Source organism: Rosa chinensis, chromosome 3 (assembly GCF_002994745.2).
Source record: "Rosa chinensis cultivar Old Blush chromosome 3, RchiOBHm-V2, whole genome shotgun sequence".
NCBI classification, from domain to species: Eukaryota; Viridiplantae; Streptophyta; class Magnoliopsida; order Rosales; family Rosaceae; genus Rosa; species Rosa chinensis.
Window position 1 is genome coordinate 18,972,010 of NC_037090.1, and position 21,076 is coordinate 18,993,085.

Consider the following 21,076-nt stretch of genomic DNA (forward strand, 5'->3'; position numbering starts at 1 on the left):
CCTCTTGGGTATGACAAGGCACATGCTCCTTTTGTGATATCAAGCAACCCTTCTCGGGTGTAGTACTTAATACTTAAGTCTTGCATTTCAATCCGGTTAGGTATCTAGTGCATTACCTTAAGTGCATAAAGTTTGGAGATGAAGAAATCATGCAAACCAACCAAGCTTATCTCTAAGTGATTGTAATTCACAACCCCTACATGCACATCTAGTATGCTTTCATACTTTAACATTCAAAGGTTACCAAGCTCTAAACTATATACCATGACATGGCAAATACACATACTCAAAGTGGTAAAGTTTAAGCATATGTATTCATTTCTTGAACTAGCATGTAGGCATGTTAAAGAAAATTGCATTACATCATATTATCGCATCAATTTAGGGGTCATCATTTGGCCCGCGGGCCCAAAAGCATGGACGGACTCCCGGCCCAATGGGCAAAAGCCCCGCCAGGCCCGTAGCAAAGCCTATCTCAGCCTTGCCCATCGGGCACGAGGCAGGGCTAGGGCGGAGGGTTTAAAGCCCAGGCCCAACCCATTATATGCCCATTAAAGCCCGCCTGGCCCGGCCTTATAAGCCCAGCCTGAAAGCCCATTCAATTCTAGTATTAATATTTTTTTATGTAGTTATATTGAACTAATTATTGCATTAGGCCATATTTTCCTTTAATTTTGTATTATATTTTGTTCAATCATTAATATATATATATATATATCATAATATTTTCATAACTTTTTGTATTTTTTTTTAACAAAAGAACATTACATATTAATATAATTGGCTTGGCCCTACCCACCCAAAAAGTAAGGCCCTAGGCCTTGATTTTTAAGAGAAGCCCGGCCCTGCCCGGCCTAAAAAATTAAAAAAAATATGTTATGGCCTGGCCCGAGCCCATTAATTTTGGGCAGGGCCTACCCATTGACGACCCCTACATCAATCTTACAAGATTGGCTGGGCTTTCAACCCTAGCGCCAACAAAGTAATTACTCATTTATAATCATAAAAATTAGCTTCAAATCTATAATATACATCAAGGTAAATTAAAGAGTGCTGATACCCAAAAAATCACAAGACATGTCGCTCGCACATTTCAACTTAAAAAAGGAAACACACATACGAACCACATTCGGAAAGATAAAGAGTTGCATATTGAACCAACATGCCACGCATGTGGACCCAAGCCACAATTACACTCTTGGGGCTTACAGAAGTGGGTATGGTGTGGAGGTAACGGAAACATATAATGCCCATTTTCGATTTAAAGTTGTTGGTGATTTTGGTCTTGGGCCCAAAATCCAAGCCCAATAGTTTTAAACCGAAAATGGAAGTGAACAAGAGAATTGGACAATTTTAGGAAAAGCCCAAAACCACTACCAATACTAGTTCGATCTTTTTCTTCCTTTTCTCACCCTTGTTCCAATAACCAGTCTCTTTCTCTTTATCATAATAGCAGAAGCAAAGCATGATCCCTGAATTTAGGGATTCTACTTTCCGTTTTGGTTAAGAAGGAAACTTGACTACCATAAAGAAGCATGTCTTCCTCTACCTAAACTCATCCCCCAAATCCCTATTCAATCTTCTGATTTGTTTGTGTGTCTTGCACTATCGCAGCCTTAATCCACTGCAGCAAGCAACGTTCAACACCAAAGCCTCGGTACCAACAATTGTGATTATTATCAACTAAGCTGTTCCTTTCTTGAATTTAGGAAGGAACCCCTTTGCACCCAAAAAAAGGTAATTTCCTTTTACCCAAAAACTAACATCTTCCAATGGAACGTACAAAAAGAGGAACTCTCACAATAAACAGGGGGGAGCACAAATCGAGCAAAAGCCCAGAAAGTTGAGAAGCACCTATAGCAGTCATGCCTTCAAGCTTTCAAGCATAAACCCAGTCCTCAGCTACCCTCCCAAAAACCTCATTCAAACCCATCTCCCAGAAATCCCAAATCCAAAAACTATCCAATTCTCTCACCGCAGTGTGTTTCTAGCTCCTACACCACGCTTCACTCTGCAAGCTCTGTTCATTATCTGAATCACACACAAAAATCCCCCCATAATCAATTATTGGGTTGATTTTGGCCTAGTCAATGCTTAATCCAAAAAGAACCCTCACAAAGAGTTAAAGGAAATAATAAACTAGTTGAAGCTTGATAAATTGATGGCTAACTCCTTCTTGTCCTCCTTGATTGCCCTTAGACCCTCCTTGATGGTGGAATTAATGGATTATGAACTTATTGATGGCGATGATGAATGGAATGATGATGAAGGTATGATGCTTCTTTGGCTAATTTTGAGTGGTAGTGATTGAGTTTATGGTGGTGGAAGATGGTAGCTGTGGTGGTGATGATAGAGTAGATGGAGTAGTAAGGGGAGTATGGGTATTATGGGTTTGATTTTGGGAGATGAAGATGTAGGTTTTGTGGTGGAGATGGAGATAGAAATTAAGGAGACGTAATGGGGTGGTATGGGTAATTGACTTGCTTGTAGGGGATGTGATGCTTAAATAGATGGAGACAGAGGTGTGAAATCATCACTAGAAGCAAAATGGAGCAGTTACAGCCTTGTAAGAAGCATGGAGAAAGAGTGTTCCAAAATCAAGGAATTAAGGTAAGAAGGGAGTGTTGTAGATTAGGGCAGGTAATGATAAAGAAAAGATGGTGATTACACCCTAAAACATGGAAGATTTTTGGGTGATGATGATGGTGGACTTTTGGGTAATATGGAGAGTTGAGATGGTGTGGAAAAAAGGGTAAATTGATGGAGTTGATTTTGAACCAAAAGGTTTGGGATTTGGTTGTGGTAGAATGATGATGAATGGATGTAATGGAATATTTATAATGCTACTCCTCCCTGAACATAGCTAAAAAATACATGGCACCACACCATGAGTGGTGGTGGGCTGCCATTTGTGGTGGTTCGCGGGAATTTGAAATTTAACATTTTGCTCCACATTTGACCGTCATTCTTCCTAGCTCCAATTCTTCACTCCCAAAAATGAATGTTTCCTTCACTCTTGCAATATTCCTAGATAAATAAGAAAATGATTTAGTAAAAGTTAAAATAGACTAAAAAAAAGTTAAATTCAATATTTAGGGGAATGCATATTATGGTCTAACACGACCTATAACATTTTCTTAATTTTTATTATTTTTGTTATTTATTGATAAAATTTCATCTAAAATACCAAAACTAATTACAAAAGGGAGGTAAATGTGAAAGGAAAAATTTTAAGAATAGTACATGAAGTATAGGCCATTCTGAAGTTCGGTGTATTTGGTTTCAAAGAATTAACTTTGGTACATGACGTTATAATCCCGACCCAAAATTAGTGTATGCCGTTAAGGCTCCCGTTAGTCAATCTGATTTTAGTCAAATTTGTAAGGGCAAATTCGTCTCTTCATGAATTAACAAAAAAAAATTGCAGAAGAAGGAGAGAAGAAGGAGGAGGAGGAGAAGGGAGGAGGAGGAGAAGGGAGAAGGAGGAAGAAGAAGAAGAAGAAGAAGAAGAAGAAGAAGAAGAAGAAGAAGAAGAAGAAGAAGAAGAAGAAGAAGAAGGAGAAGGAAGAAGAAGAAGAAGGAAAATTGCAGAAGAAGAAAAAGGAGAAGGAAGAAGAAAAATTGCAGAAGCAAAATTGCAGAAGGAAGAAGAAGAAGAGGAAGAAGAAGAAAAAGAAGAGGGAAAAAGGAGGAGAAGAAGAAAATCATATTTGGGTACCCAGATTTTGGGTGTCCAAATCAAATCGGGGAGGGAGGGAGGAAGAGGAAGAAGAAGGAAGAAGGAAGAAGAAGGAGAAGGAGAAGAAAATTAGATTTGGTGTCCAAATAAAACTTGATATCGGAGAGGGAGGGAGGAAGGAAGGAAGGAAGAAGGAGGAGGAGGAGAAGGAACAAGGAAGAAGAATAAGGAGGAAAAAACCAAATAATCTGGGTACCCAAATCAAATCGGGGGGAAGAGGAAGAAGGAATAAGAAGGAGAAAAAGGAGGAAGAAGAAGAAGGAAGGAGAAAGATACCCAAAAATGGGTGTCCGAGAGAGGGAGGGAGAGAGGAAGAAGAAGGAATAAGAAGAAGAAGGAGGAGAAAAAGGAGGAAGAAGAAGAAATATGCCCAAAAATGGGTGTCCCAGAGAGAGAGAGAGAGAGAGGTGAAAACCTAAAATTACCCTTTGAAAATTGAATAATTTCATAGGTTTAACGGTGTTATTGACGTCATGTACTAAAAGTGGGTCGGGATTGGAACTTCATGTACTAAAGTCAATTCTTTGAAACCAAGTACACCGAACTTCGGAACGGCCTATACTTCATGTACTATTCTTAAAATTTTTCCAATGTGAAATTATCCTTTGAAATGGGACTTGTCCAATACACATGCTACTTTTTAATGGAAGGTGGATGAAAGTTTTGCATTAATTGGTACTATTTTGGATGAAATAAAAAAGTTTAGGTACTGGTTGTGATCAAAAGTAAAATTCAAGTACCATCGATAAAAGAGGTATGTGTGTGTCTATATATATATATATATATATATATATATATATATAAGTCTAAGTACTGTTTATGATAATAACCTAAAAGAAATGTTACTGAAATTGGAACTGAAAAGTTTTATGTTTATAATAATAACTGAAATTCTCCATGGAATCTAATACTCACCATTCAAGAATGCAATGACCACTTGCAATCTCATTGCTTTACAGTGACAAATTATAACAAACATAATAAGCTCATTTTTCTTAGAACCCATGCTAAATCAAATTTCTCCAATCTCAATAAACTTCTTAACTTGTACAACACATTCGTGTTTCAAAAACCCATTTGCAATGACTAATTTGTAAGAAACCTAGTTCTTTGCAGTTGCTTAAACCCAGTTCTTTAACCGAATTGCTTAAACCCAAGCAAATACAATCGGATCCAATACAACCACCAATTAGAACAACTATCTTAGAACACACCCATATTCATCATTCACATCCTAGCAGGAAAAAAGCAATCAATCTAAATAAGTATAAGAATTGTTCATCCTAGTGGGACTCTGTTGATGGTCATGCATATATGGATAGAAAGGGCAAGATAGAAGTTTAAACTAAGGAGCAGAAAAAGGAGACAAAGAAGAGAATCAGAAGGAGAAGAAGATAGAGGAAGATGACAGGATGACTAAAAGAAAAGGGAAGGAAGATGGAGGAAGAAAGTAGAAACAGAAGCAGATATGCCAATCTGGGGATGAGGATAGAGAAAGAGAACAAGAAGATAGAGAAGAAAGAGAAATAGATGTCTTGATCTTTTTAAAATAAAATACTCTAAATAAATAATAAAATAATATTCAAATTTGACCTATTCACTGGAGTAAAAATTTGTCAAGATGACATTTGACACATCTGCCTTCAAATTTGAATTTGACACAAGCATTTTGACATCAAGGCAACCTAAATCAGAGATATATAAATATAAAGCTTGAGCAGCAAAGAGAGGTAGAGCCTTGTTCTAGATTGCAGGTTGAGAGAGTTTGTGACCTATGTTGGCAATACATCAGCTAGAAAATTTGATTCTCACCAAACATGATTGAGGAATATATGTTCAAAAGCTTTACTAAGATTGCAGATGTCTTTGACCAGGAATCTAATTCTCCAGGGAGTAGTAATATGATTATTAATGCTGTCAATTAAAATCTTTCAATCACCTTCGATTTGGATATATTTGAAACCATGTATATAAGCCGCTAATAATCCTGCACGTAAAGCTTGAGCTTGTGCAACTATAACATTAGCTTGGAGAATTCTTTGGTACCTTGGTGTTTGTCATACCCTCATTTTGTTAAATATTTTGGACCATTGGATTAGAAATATATCCAATGGTTCAAAATATTTAACAAATTGGTAACTTGTTTAGCTCTTAGCCTTTAAATTTTTTTTTTTCCTTTAGGGTTAAGTTGGAGGGTGGTTCTAGTTGGACCTCCAAATTTGATATTTGGACCTCCAACTTTTTTAAGTTATTAATAGACTTTGTCAAGTCATATAAAAAGACAAATAAGGACAGAGTGAGAAAAATTAAAATAAAAATTACTTTTCTTACCTCCCCAAATATAACATTCAATTAAATTGGTTTTTTCTTTTTCTGGAATTTCCTTATATTACTATATATAATTTACCTAGAACAACTAAGTAAAAATAATAATTTCTATACATAGCCCATCATTTAATATAAAAGTAAATTCAAAACAATCTGATTTGAAATTTTCTAAAACTAAATTAATTGAATATTATGATATAGTTATTACTCAATCTTCCAACCCAAAACCTTTGAAATCCTTCTTTTAGCAAATTCAAAGGGATTCTAGCAACATATCAAGATCAAGAACCAAGCCTCTGATTAATTTTGGTGGAGGAGAGACATACTCATAAGAGAGCAATATCATGTGATTTTGATTCATTCTTATTCTCGTTGTTGAAGATAGAGATAAAAAGTAGATTAACAGATTATTATATCTTATGTTCAAGGGTGTTTCAGTAAAAATAAGGAGGTCTACTTAGTTTTTCAAGTATTCGAAAAAGTAAATTAGAGGTGTACTTATTCTCAAAAAAAAAAAAAAAAATAGAGGTGTACTAAGTATAGGAGGTCCAAATAGTAAATTTGGAGGTCCAACTAGAACCGAACAAGAAGAAGCAAATTTTTTTTTTCTCCGGCAATATTGCACATTTGCACACAACTAGATATCAAATTTCAAAAGAATCAATAGGGAGAATAAGATAAGAGAAAGAGGAGCAGATTTTGAGAAAGCTTGTTTTGATTTTGAGAAAACTTGGTTTGTCAAATTTCCAAAGGTTGAAGATTTCACTCACTTTGAGAGGTGTATCTCTTTGAGGCTCGACTCTCCTTTTCCAATATTTTTAGTTGAAGCTATCTCAGAAAATAAAACCAACAGCCGCTGAATGATTATCATAAAAAGCAGATCCATCGAAATTCAGTTTGATAATTTTGAGATGGAGGAATCTATCTAATTAATTTTTCAGATTTCTTTTTTCTAACAGTAGAAGGGTTATTGTTCTGATTGTAATGATGGAACATGGAAGCAGAAGAGGAAACAATTTTAGTAGGATAATCATTTAGTGTCTCGGGAAACTAATTATTTCTTGCAAATTAACCAAATGTTATAATTAAGAAAAAGAATGTGCTCCAAAATCTTATTTTTATTTTGTAATCTAGGATCTATTAAAGTATTTAACCAAGTAATGTAAGAGTCATTCCAGTCATTAGGTTGTTAAGTAGAAGAGAAAAAAATCCAAACTTGTTTAATAAAAAGGCAATGAATGTAAAGATGATCTATTGTTTCCAAGTTATTGAGACAGAATGGACAGTTTCTATCGATAAGATGATTAGAATAGATTATGCCCGCACGCAAAATGGGATTGGTGCCGATCCCTTCTTTTCTGAGTTCTGATTTTCCAGTTGAAATGAAATGGAAGCCCTAAACCCTAAACTTAAACTAGAAGAACAGAATTGAAAATTGATTTGAAATAGACAGATAATGGGTTTGTTCCACGTGTTCCTTTATAGTTTTCCAGTGATCAACGATGATTCAAAACCAAAAAGCAGGAGCCCATAGAAGAGATACTTTACAAGCACATCAAACTAAGAACAGAATTCATTACATTCCAGGACGGAGAGAGAGCAACAACTAAATGAGTCACACAAACATTCACGTACAGCTCTCTTTAGGAAAATTATTGTGGTAACATCCGAGTAATTTTAGCCTGATAACCTAGCCATAGGGAGGAATAATTCATTAATCACACTTTTCTTTTATTTAATTAGGTGTTGTGGTTATACCGTTATAGCATGGAATCTTTTGGGGTCGGACCTGCCTCCTGCTAGCTGCCTAGCTAGCTAGCGTCTTCTTGCTGCCGTTTCTCTCTGCGCATTGAAGTAAACGGCAGCAACAGGAAGACCGAGGTCGTTTTCGGCTGCGAAGCTTCGGGTGTTGAAGTGATCCCTTGAAGAAGGTGGGTTCACCGACTGCCTTCGTTTCTGCTTGAAAAGAACAAACACAAACCTGTGGATTCCTATGTTTGGCCTTGGCATCTCGTAGCTCACCATCTCTCTTCCTGTTAATGAAGTATATAATTCATTCAAGTTAAGACCAGAACGATGAACAATATTAGTGCTGATCATCACTAGCCGTATAACTGGTAGCTGAACTAGTGAATTAACCTACCAAATGTAACATCTGTGGTGCCTGGAATGTCTGTCACAATCCTGTATAGTCCAATTTCAAGGCAAAAATGTTAGCTCCTAGCTTGGTATGTATGTACTCCATAATTATTGTTTGCTAGCTTTTCTAATTCAGAGATTATGCCATAATATGTACTTCCTACTTGCTTTTAGAATTGGTAGTCTATGACAAAAAAGTTGATGTAGGATGTGCAAAAGGAATCGATAGGGTGGCAATATGAAAATACTAGATGGAACCAGTGTTGATAAAATACTTTTTCTCAAGAGTTTAATCAAAGAAAGTATGATACATGACACGAAGATTTGCTAACGCAGTGTAAACCTCTCCACTGAGGAAACTTCACTGCGTGGCTTTTAACGTAGCCAACACGAAAAATCAATCCAATATTAAACACTAGAGTTTACAGAATACAAGTAGTGTTGTTCACAACAAACACCTTTTCTTAGCAACAAATGCTAACTTGTTTTACAACCATTCTAACTCTAGATTCAACATTCCAGGCAATCAATCTTCAGCCTTCCTTTCACTCAATTGAATCACTGATCTTGAGAGTGAATGTAAAAGATTATGCAAAGTAATACATGAAACAATTAAAGAGGGTTTTTCGAAAACGATTTGAACAAAACAAGAAGTTCAAAGAGAAACCAGTTTCAGCCGTCAAAAACCCTACACAAAACTTTAGTTTTGAAACCTTTTTATAAGGGAGAAAAACTCCCCCTCAATCAAATCTTTTCTTGATAATTGATTAAGATAAATATAGAAAGATTTAAAACAGTTTTTGAATGTGCAATCGATACTTTCCTAACAAGGTCTCAAATTGATATGCATGTTAAAAACCATTTTAATGCATAAGGGATTATTGACTTAATACAACCGATATGCATATCAATTTAGATTTATACCAACCAATATGGAATGAATACACATTAAACTCAAGATCAGTGACTCGATTTGACTTGATCTTGTCTTCAAGAACCGATCTTGTGATCTTTCTCTTTGCTTCCTTGAAGCTCCGGTTTCCTCGTCGTAGTGGGAAATCATATGTTGAATGGTAATAGGCCAATGTACTTACAATCTCCCCCTTTGGGCATTCCCATTCAACGCATGATTTTTCATCTTTTGTCCTGCAAGTTAGGTTTCACAGATAAACACTAATCACTAAACAAAGGGTGCTACTTGGAGTAAGGAATCAGTTTCCATCCTTTTCCGGATCCAAGTAGCCAAAATACGATTACTTAAGAATAATAATAGCAAGCATCCTAAGAGTATCTGTGCTTATGCACTTACACACCAAAAAAAATTAAAAATGCAGAAACAGAAATAAAGTAAGAAAAATCAAGTTACTTCTCCCCCTTTGAATGGGAGGGCACGTCAAATTCCTCACAAAGCTTGGTGACGGTGTCCAGAAATTCCTCTTCATCCATGGAATCCGAGCTTTCCTCTGGTGCGACAGGCTCCTGCATGGCATGGGATGGACCGGGAGCGTCAAACCCGGGAGGGTGGCGCTGCATGTTCCGGATCTCCTGTGTGAGAGTGGTCAGGGCATGACGAGTTCGAACCAGAAGAGAATGCATGTCGTCCATGTCCGTCGTGAGGCAAGCAATTCGCCAGTCAGCCACTAGAATCTGATCACGGAGACTTTCCAGAGAGACAGGAGGAGGAGGACTCCGACTGCGTGTACGATGCATGCCGGGATGGAGAATCCCGGCTCTGGCAGCTGCCTGACGACCTTCTTCTGGAGGAGGCAGGCGGCGATGTCCTCCAAGGCGAGTTGTTTGCTGTGAGCGAACCATGGTGAGAGAGCAGTGGGTGAAAGAACCTGCACACAGAGACAACCAAGAGTAAAATCCGAGGGAGACAAGAGAGGCTATATGTAGTGAACAGTTAGGTTTTAGGAAGACCAAGGAACACACCGATTGGGAGAACGGCTCAAATGGGGAGAGAAGTTATGACAATTTATTTTCCCTAGATATATGCATGCAGATAACTTCTCCCCCTCAACTTAGGCATAATCATTATGGAAATTAATTGTAGGCAGATTACCATCAAGGAAGGAAACGAAGAGCCAAAATATATTCAGAGAATCTGCAAGTATATCAGAGGATCGTTTCCTTTGCAAGTATCAAGGCAATGAATGCATAGGTCATATCGAGGAGAGAAAATATAGCGAAGTTTAATCACAGAGAGCACAGATCACTTAGTGGAAGGCACATAGTTCAGAGTACGAAGCATGATGTATTCTCTCAACAATAAGAATTGGTACTCATAGTTAGACCTTAAGGAGTAAACTTGTGATAGAAGTGAATATAACCATGATGTGGGGCTTAGAAAAGATTTTAGTGTCATAGAGAAGGAGTGAAGTAAGAGAACTAAAGTAAAGCTCATGAAATCTCCTAAGAAGGAGCAGGAATCATTGTTCCCAAGCACATGTTTTAGTGGAGTCAAAGATCTCCTTTATTTAGTGACAAATATTACTCATGTAACAAGACTCTTCTCAGCAACTCCCAGAACAGATGTTCTTAGGGTACTAAGCATAACAAGGATGCTCCATGGAGAGAGTCTCGAGTAGTTGTCTGCATGATTTTATGTTATGTGCAAAGATCACTCACCAGCTCGTTTCTTGCAAACCTTAGAAAGTTCACCACAACTAAGGCCTGATTACTTTGAGAGATGGGATACAATTTTCCGTTCTCGTTTCTTACAAATCCTAGAAAGTTCACCACAACTAGGACCTGATTACTTTGAGAAGAGGGAATTAGTTATGTGAGCAAAAGAAGCAGTTCGTCTACTTCACTGAATCTCATTTGACAGAAAACAAAAGGAAACATGCCACCACATAGGCTATAGGTGAAGATGCATAGTAGGGTTACTTGATTCAGTGACTAAACATGAGTACACAATTTCATTTGTCCAGAATAAGGCATGATAACATAAGATACATGACTGAAAATATGTACATTTCACTAGTGACTGTGATCAAGGGATACTAGGATCACAATTTTCTCAATCAATAGTGGACAGTCATCATTTTGCCTTAATGCTTAGAACATATCCCTAGGGCATTCCTCAACATTTCAAACCTAGCAGTGTCAAGAGGCTTAGTGAACAGATCAGCAAGTTGATTTTCAGTGGGCACAAAGCTTAACTCAAGTATGTTTTGTTCAACCAAATCCCTAATAAAGTGATATCGGAGATCAATGTGCTTTGTTCGAGAGTGTTGAACAGGATTCTTAGTGATGTTAATAGCACTAGTGTTGTCACAGAAAATAGACAACTTACCTTGAGATATGCCATAATCATGAAGCATTTGCTTCATCCAAAGTATTTGTGTGCAGCAACTTCCAGCGGCAACATATTCAGCTTCTGCAGTAGACAAGGATATGCAGTTTTGTTTCTTACTATGCCAGGCAACCAGATTGTTGCCAATGAAAAAACATCCCCCTGAAGTGCTTTTCCGATCCTTTAAATTTCCTCCCCAGTCAGCATCAGAGTATCCTGCAATTTCTACATTAGTGTCGAAGGTATAGAAAAGGCCACAATTAACTGTACCTGCCACATAGCGGATTATTCTTTTGACAGCGTCCAGGTGAGATTCTTTGGGGTTTGCTTGAAATCGAGCACACACACCCACACTGTAAGAGATGTCAGGTCTGCTGGCAGTGAGATAGAGCAAACTCCCGATCATACTTCGATAGAGAGTCGGATCAACTGATTTTCCTTCATGATCTTCGCTTAACTTAGTAGTTGTACTCATGGGATTGGTCACTGTCTTCTTGGAAGCAAGACCGAATTTCTTGATCAGGTTCTCAGCGTATTTTGATTGAGAGAGAAACAAACCTGTGTCTATCTGCTTTACTTGCAGTCCAAGAAAATACGTTAGTTCACCACACATGCTCATTTCAAATTCACTTTCCATGACAGATTGAAATTCTTTGACAAGGTATTTAGAAGTGGAACCAAATACAATATCATCAACATACACTTGGGCAATGACAATGTCATTTTTGGTTCGTTTCACAAACAATGTTTTATCTATGGATCCTCTAGCATACCCTTTTCCCACAAGATGAGTGGATAGTCTCTCATACCAGGCTCGAGGAGCCTGCTTTAGCCCATACAGGGCTTTCTTGAGCCGGTAGACATGATCTAGGTTGTGTGGATCTTGGAAACCTGGAGGCTGCTCTACATAAACTTCCTCCTGAAGAAATCCATTCAGAAAGGCAGTTTTGACATCCATTTGAAACAATTTGAACCGGAGATGACAAGCAATGGATAGAAGTAATCTAACAGATTCCAACCTAGCTACAGGAGCAAAAGTCTCGTCAAAGTCAAGTCCTTCGACCTGTGAATATCCCTGAGCAACTAGTCTGGCTTTATTCCTAATCACGTTTCCTTTTTCATCGCTTTTATTTCTGAAAATCCACTTAGTTCCTATAACATTGCACTTACTAGGCCTTGGTACTAAGTACCATACATCATTCCTAGTAAACTGATTCAGTTCATCTTGCATGGCGCTAATCCAGTTATCATCCAACAAGGCTGCCTTAATATTTTTTGGTTCAATAATGGACACAAAACCAAAATGAGATATAATGTTCATGCTTACCAAATTTTCGGTAATGAAACACAGTAATACATTTTCTTCACTTACCTCAGAGGGACTTACCTGAACTGCAGCCTTTCTCCTTGTCATCGGACCATCTGTTAGATTGCCGATGATATCTTGAGTGGAGTGATCTTTTTGAACTTGCTTGAACCCTCTTCTTTGGGTGGGAGCTGGTTCAAAAATGTTGTCATGGATTTCCTCTTCCTCTTCCTCAGATGATGTTTCAGTATTCTGTGAAGGTGTGACCGAGAAGGGTGAGGTATCTGCAAATGTTACTTCCTGTTTCACACATTGATCATCAATAGAAACATTAATGGATTCCATAACAACACGAGTTCTTTTATTGTAAACCCTATATGCTCTGCTGTTCAGAGAATACCCCAAGAACACACCATCATCACTTCTAGCATCAAACTTACCAAGGTGTTCTCTATCTCGTAGAATGTAACAAGGACTGCCAAAAACATGAAAGTGTTTAACATTTGGCTTCTTACCTTTCCACAGCTCGTAAGCAGTTTGATCATTTCCTGGTCTAAGGAATACTCTATTTATTGTGTAGCAAGCAGTGCTGATCGCCTCAGCCCAAAAGTTTTTGCTTAAACCTGCAGCGTGTAGTAATACTCGAGCCATGTCTAGCAGTACCCTATTTTTCCTTTCCACTATCCCATTTTGTTGAGGGGTTATTGGAGCTGAGAACTCATGTGACACACCAAGCTCATGACAGTAGTTAGAAAAAGAGGCATTTTTAAATTCAGTTCCATTATCTGATCTTATTCTCACTAAACAGTTATTAGATGATTGTTTCTCAATGATTAATTTTTGACTCAAGTTCTTAAAGGACTCAAACGTTTCAGTTTTGTCTTTCAAGAAGTTTACCCAGGTGTATCTTGAGAAATCATCTACAACTACTAGTATGTAGCTCTTACCTCCAAGACTTTCAGATTGAGCTGGTCCCATGAGATCCATGTGTAATAGTTCCAATACTTGTGAGGTTGTCGCAGAATTTACCATTCTGTGAGGTGCCTTAGTTTGCTTTCCAACCTTGCAGTCTCCACACATCTTGTCAGTTTTACCTTTTAAATTTGGCAAGCCTCGGACACATTGTTTGGAAGATAATTTCAGCAAGTCCTGATAGTTGATATGTCCCATCTTTCTGTGCCAAAGTTCAAAGGTTTCCTCTGTGGATTTAACAGACAAACAAGACTGCAAACTAGAAGATTCATTTGCTTGAATATGATAACAGTTATCAACAGATCTCATACCTCCCATGATACCTTCACCTTTCTGATTTAGGACCAAACATCTCTGTTTGTTAAACCACACATCTTCATAGTCATCAGCCAAATGGCTGACGCTAATCAGATTTGCAGTTAATCCTTCAACAAATAACACATTTTTAAGGTTAGGTATACCTGGAGTGTTTACTGTACCTCGAGCTAGAATGTTAGCTTTCCTCCCATCTCCAAACGTGACTGATCCAGAGGTATTTTCATCCTCAAATGAAGTAAACCAGGTTTTGTCTCCAGTCATGTGTCTAGAACAACCACTGTCAACATACCAAAAATCTCGTCGTTTGTCAGCAAATGCAGTTAAAGCTACCAAACAAGTTGCCTCAATGTGAGAGCGTTGATGAATTTTGCTAGCACAAACAAAAAGACATGTATCATCAGTTTCACCAACAGGGGACCAATGATTTTTGCTTTTAATTTTTCTGGTCCAGACATCTTTTCTTCTTTCAGTTTGAGGATTCTTTTGAGAAACAATTTCAGTTAATTTGTTAATGAGTTCCTTTTGTTCTTTAAGCTCAACCTGTAAGGTTTCAACAGTACATTTTTCTTGAGAAAATTGTAAGTTTAAAAACCGTTCATTACATCTAGGTCTGATATGGCCAATCTTACCACAGTGATGACAAGTAGGAACAAAGGTTCTAGGGTTTGCGTACCTGTGTTGACCAGTGGGGGATTCTTGGTCAAGTTTTACCTGATGATGTTGGTTTGAATTACCTTCCCTTACACTTTTGACATGATCATCAAGGGAGACATCTATCTGCTCTACAGATGGTTTTGAGGCACGTACGAATTTGGTGCTTTTGGAATCTTCTCCAGTGTATCCTAGCCCACATGTATCATGAGGAGCTTTTCCTGATCCAAGTAACTTGGACATGGAAGTGGAGCTGATATCAAACTTCATGAATCTTTCTTGAGTTAATTTTAACTCATGTTGTAGAGACTCATTTTTCGCTAACAGTTCCAAGTTCAGGGCTCTTTGTCCTTTAACATCCAGTTCTAGAAGTTTGATCTTGTTGAGATACTCATTCTTTTCAGTCTTCCACGTCAGTATCTTTTGGTCACCTTGTAGATCTGCCGATTCACTCACGAGTTTGCTTTTCTCCAGTTTCCATGCAGATTGTGAGGATTCGAATAGTTTCTCCACCTTTTCTTTTTCAGTCCTCAGGAAATCTACTTCTTTTTCCAAGCTCAAGTTTCTAATCAGAGTGGCCTTTGAAGCTTTGTAGAGTTGTTTGCAGCGAACATTTGTTTCATCATCATCAGAGAAATACTCATCACTTTCAGAATCAGGCAACAATGATGAGACAAGAGCCACATTTTCAATTTCTTGAGATTCATCATCACTCCAAGTTGAAAGGAGTGACTTGTTGTTGCTGTTTCCAAGCTTCCTATTTCCACAGTCAGTAGAAATGTGACCGAAACCACCACATTCATAGCATTTTGGTTTCCCTGAGTGATTTCCTTTGAAGTTTCCTCTTCCATTCTTACTATTGTAGTCACTGTTGTTACCACTGCCAATATAGTTATTCCTTCTGGGAGCATTCGTGTTTTTAGAGGAGTTCTTGCTTTTGAGAAATTTTTTGAATTCCTTCGTCAGTAGAGCAAGATCTAGTGATCCTTCTTCCTCTTCAATTTCTTTCACTGCTTTGAAGGCTACGCCCTTGTTTTTCTTCTCAGGTTTTAACATCATCTCATAGGTTTTCAAATTTCCGATGAGCTCATCAAGTGGATAATCATCTATATCAAAAGAGTCCTCTATGCTCGTAACCTTTGAGTGAAATTTTTCCGGCAGAGCCCTGAGTATCTTTTTGACTATTTTATCTTCATCAAAAGGTGCTCCTAGACTGCGACACTGACCGGAGATTTTAAGAATTCTACCATGGAAGTCATCCACGGTTTCATCATCTGCCATAGTCATGGTTTCGAATTCAAAAATCAGTGCTTGCAGTTTCTGTGCACGTACCTTTTTATTTCCTTCGTATGTAATCTGTAGGAGATCCCATGCCTGCTTGGCAGTCTCACAATGACTTATCCTCAGTTTTTCCCGCTCCGATAGGGCTGTGAAGATGCTGTTCTTCGCTTTGAAATCTGCTTGCAAGTTACGAACTTCTTCCTCAGTCCAGTCCTTCCTTGGTTTGGGAGTGGTAGTGGAAGCGCCTTCTTCTTTTGCTTTTGTCATAGGTACACTCCAGCCATTTTCTACGATGTTCCACACGTGTTCATCTTGAGCATAGAGGTATGATTTCATGTAAATCTTCCATTGAGTGTATTTTTCACATCCACCTTCGAACCAGGGAGGACTATTTATAGATCCCCCAGTAGCCCTATCACGTGAATGTTCCATCTTTCCTGGGATCTCTAGAAGGTTCTAGAACCCGCTCTGATGCCAATTGAAAATACTAGATGGAACCAGTGTTGATAAAATACTTTTTCTCAAGAGTTTAATCAAAGAAAGTATGATACATGACACGAAGATTTGCTAACGCAGTGTAAACCTCTCCACTGAGGAAACTTCACTGCGTGGCTTTTAACGTAGCCAACACGAAAAATCAATCCAATATTAAACACTAGAGTTTACAGAATACAAGTAGTGTTGTTCACAACAAACACCTTTTCTTAGCAACAAATGCTAACTTGTTTTACAACCATTCTAACTCTAGATTCAACATTCCAGGCAATCAATCTTCAGCCTTCCTTTCACTCAATTGAATCACTGATCTTGAGAGTGAATGTAAAAGATTATGCAAAGTAATACATGAAACAATTAAAGAGGGTTTTTCGAAAACGATTTGAACAAAACAAGAAGTTCAAAGAGAAACCAGTTTCAGCCGTCAAAAACCCTACACAAAACTTTAGTTTTGAAACCTTTTTATAAGGGAGAAAAACTCCCCCTCAATCAAATCTTTTCTTGATAATTGATTAAGATAAATATAGAAAGATTTAAAACAGTTTTTGAATGTGCAATCGATACTTTCCTAACAAGGTCTCAAATTGATATGCATGTTAAAAACCATTTTAATGCATAAGGGATTATTGACTTAATACAACCGATATGCATATCAATTTAGATTTATACCAACCAATATGGAATGAATACACATTAAACTCAAGATCAGTGACTCGATTTGACTTGATCTTGTCTTCAAGAACCGATCTTGTGATCTTTCTCTTTGCTTCCTTGAAGCTCCGGTTTCCTCGTCGTAGTGGGAAATCATATGTTGAATGGTAATAGGCCAATGTACTTACACAATAGCCACACCCTATGCCATAATATGTACTCTTTACTTGCTTTTATTTCTCTGACAATAGTCTGAATTTAATTAACTGAATGTTTATTGTCTTTGTGTTTTCGTTTCTAGGTTTGATAGTAGAGAATATATACTGTAAGTTATACCAGTGCAGGTGCTCCTTCAAATAAGGATCACTAGGGCCAGGAACATCTGGGTCTGTCATCACCTGTGAATCAAAATCAATTAACTTAGCGATTTCGTAGATCTGATAAAACACAATCGGCGAACAATGGAGCCCAGAAAAAAAAAAAAAAAAAAAACGATGTGCACCGTACCAGAGTGAAGAATGATCTCATGTCGCCTCCTTGAATCTCAACTCTAGGTTTGGCGGTGACTGCAGATGGGAAGAGCTCATGTCCATTGAAGACGAGTTTGGTGCTGTAAGTGACAATCATTTTAGTAGTTGGGGTAAAGTAATCAAGAACATCTCCTATGACTCTTCCAACAACTAAAGGTTCCGACATTCTTGCCATTTTTAGTACTCAAAAGCGAGAGAGGAGGTCGTACAAATATCAAAGATAGATAAAAGGAAGGAAGGATTGTACTTCTAATATTTTCCTTGCTTGCAATTGGAATCCCTGTATCGCTCTGTATTTATAGTGATCTCAAGTACGCAACTAGTTGCTTTAGATCTCTTGAGAAGAAGAAGAAGAGTATATAAGAGGAGAATATCATGGACATTAGAAATTAACTCTATTAGTCCCCCACCTCCCATCGTCTCTTTCTCTGTGTACGTGTCACATCAATGCAAAGGGTTAATGCTTTCTTGAGGAAAATGTTCTCTTCTTCCGGACAGGATGTTATGAAATTATCATTTTTCAACCGTTGATCATGTTGACTCTTGCATGCATGAATGTGTAGTTATGACTAATAAGAAGTCTTGAGAGTGTAGTTAGTTTTCTCAAGCACTTACGTGTTACTACTACTAAACTTTAAAGTTTAAACCCTATTACAAATGTGAAGGTTCATTAAGACTTGGAACAAGTCGCTGGATTACAATGTGGTCCTCAATCGCTGCCGCAATGACTTCGGCGAAGGAAAGTTTTCAAGGAAAGATGGAGGTAAGTTTTGGCTGAAATGAGGCTCTAAGGTATGATAAGTATGCTTAATATGACTATTTTAAATTCCAATGCTTTTTGAGTAAAGTTTTTTAGAAAATGATGATGGATGGCAAAGAGATCACTAAATAGATTTTTTTTTTTTTTAGAATAAGAATCCTTTATTGAAAATAACCAAGATTACATAATACGGGAATGACCGGTGGTGGACAAGAACTCCCCACTCTCCTCCCTAAAAACCGAACTAGTTACGGGTCCGTCATCAAGAATGACATCCACGAGCCAAAAGACCCCAACCCCTAACCTATTTTGCCCAACCTCACAGGCTACAGATAACCCCGAGAAACTCGAAAACACCCCATAGACAACCTCCAGAGAAACTAGCGCCCTCTTCCACACTGCGTCCCAATGAAACCAGACCACGTGCAATGATCGCTTGTTAGCACATTGACCATAAGAAAAAACTGAAATTAAACCAACTCGTCCCCACTAAATAGTGAGTTTAGTAGATTTTAAACTTTTCAGTAGTGAGTTTTCAAGCATTGTTATAATATGTCAGTGAACCATAACATGTTACTAGTTAGAAGTTACGGGTTCAAATCTCACTATTATTAACGATTGATAGGATGAAAAAGAAAAAACAATTTTATATATATACAAGCATTGCAATAACATATTAGACCGTCTAAATCTATAAAACGCAACTGCCATAATTTTTTAAACCGTGCATCGTTTTAGTTATGTCATATATATACTCAGTTCTTTCAGAGGCTCTACATTATAGAAAGAAAAAAAAGAGTTAAATAGTTTCTGACCTTAATGCGCCTGACATACTAATATGGGTAATGGGTCCTTGGAATCGGTTCTTGATTGGCTGTAAACCTAATTATTGAAACCATTCATTCAAAAGAAAAGGGTGTTTTTCTTAAAAGCTTAATAAACTATCATCATGTGGGTCCTTCGGTGCCACCTCAATGCTAATTTAAAGCAAAACAGAAAAAATGTCTAGGATTCTGTTCATCCTGAAGATCCACCCCTTATAAAGGAAAATTTGCTGTGTTCCACTAAAGAGCCTTTCTGAATTACAGGAAAGAATTCATGGGAATTTACCATTTTGAGAGATTCTCAGTTATTTTTTGTATTTCTGAGACTTCTTTAAGCAATGAGAGAGGGAAGCCCAGGGCATAAAGGAACTCCACCCGTGAGTGGTGACAGTAGTGCAGATTGAGAGGTCATCTCATTAGCCGAGGGCCACTACCAAAGTGAAAAAAAAAAGTGTCGCGAAGAAGTTCCTAGAGTAGTAATGAAAATGTATACACTACCTGAAGGAAGTGGTGTTTCTATAAGAAGAAGAAGCCAAAAGTACTTTTTCTTCGCGTATGCCACGTTACTCCTCGTCTGAGCCAAAGTACTTTTCTCCGTATTTGCCACGTCAGTCCTCGTGTGGACTGAGGAGTACTATACCCTGCAACTCTCTGCATTCACCCCACCCAACTTTATTTCTGTTTGCTCTTTTATATTTTCATGGGGTTTTTGCCGAAAAAAAAATAAGAAAATATTGGTTTTCATGGAGAGTTCTACATACAACCTCACTAATGCGGTTGGATCGGCCACATTTGGAACACGTGTTATTAGAACTAGCTCACGAGAAAGAAACTTTACACGTTTTTTTTTTTTTTAGGTTGTCTATGATATTTAGATGTATATATCATACATTAATTTTACAGCTAATGAAATTAAAAATTATAATTTAATTGAACTAAATTTATAACATTGACAACTAAATTATCACATTCGTTCTACACTTTTACATATAATTAAATCAAATTACCACATCAACAATAATTGTACATAAACATGTAAAAATGTCGTAGGTAAAATAATTACCTCTAATAGAACTAAAATTACTAAAAAAATGACTTTTTTTACTACAATGACAACAAATTTATTGTCACAATAAATGTGGGTATCACCTACATGTACCTTAGAGCATCTTTAGTAATACTAGCTAAAGTATAGAGAGCGAGATGAGACTCTCCATTATAATTTTTAGCTATCTTGCTCCTAAATATAGAGAGCGAGATGAGGCTCTCTATAATTTAAAATATTTCTTTTATGATATTTTATGTAATTATAAATACATTTAAACTATTTAATCTCCATGTAAAAAAATATAAATTCAAAACTAGTTAAAATAGAGAGCACTGATGCAGATGTATTTCTAAAGTGGCTAGCCAAAATGACTTTTGAGCTATTTTGGCTAAAATTTGACTCAAACATGGCTACCATTGCTAAAGATGCTATAATAGAGATCCACTTAGGAGTCTGGTGCAGCTGCTAAAATAGATAAAAAGCTAAACATGCTGTATAAAATAGTTAAGGAGTCAAAATAGAGAGTCTGCTAAAGATGCTCTTAGAATTTTTCCTTTTTTTCTTCTCACTTTTGCCCTTGCGTATGTTTCCGTTTTTTCTTCGTTGTGTCTTCTATAAAACTGAACAAATTGTTCTTTCCTGTATGAATGTGGTATTTGAAGATTGGCAAATCTCGAAGCTATGATGGCATTTGGCGTTCTTGTCAGAACAAAATTATAAAAGAAAATATTAC

At 37.3% G+C, this 21,076-nt stretch overlaps 1 protein-coding gene across 1 annotated transcript; it reads right to left on the reverse strand.

The window, feature by feature from the left end:
• Nucleotides 1–7,882: 7,882 nt before the first annotated feature.
• Nucleotides 7,883–17,886, reverse strand: LOC112191698 (CEN-like protein 2). Its single transcript, XM_024331101.2, has 4 exons — nucleotides 17,689–17,886; nucleotides 17,518–17,579; nucleotides 8,211–8,251; nucleotides 7,883–8,100 (listed from the first exon to the last, which is right to left on the reverse strand). The coding sequence occupies exons 1-4, from the start codon at nucleotides 17,884–17,886 to the stop codon at nucleotides 7,883–7,885; spliced, it is 519 nt and encodes a 172-aa protein (XP_024186869.1).
• Nucleotides 17,887–21,076: the final 3,190 nt, after the last annotated feature.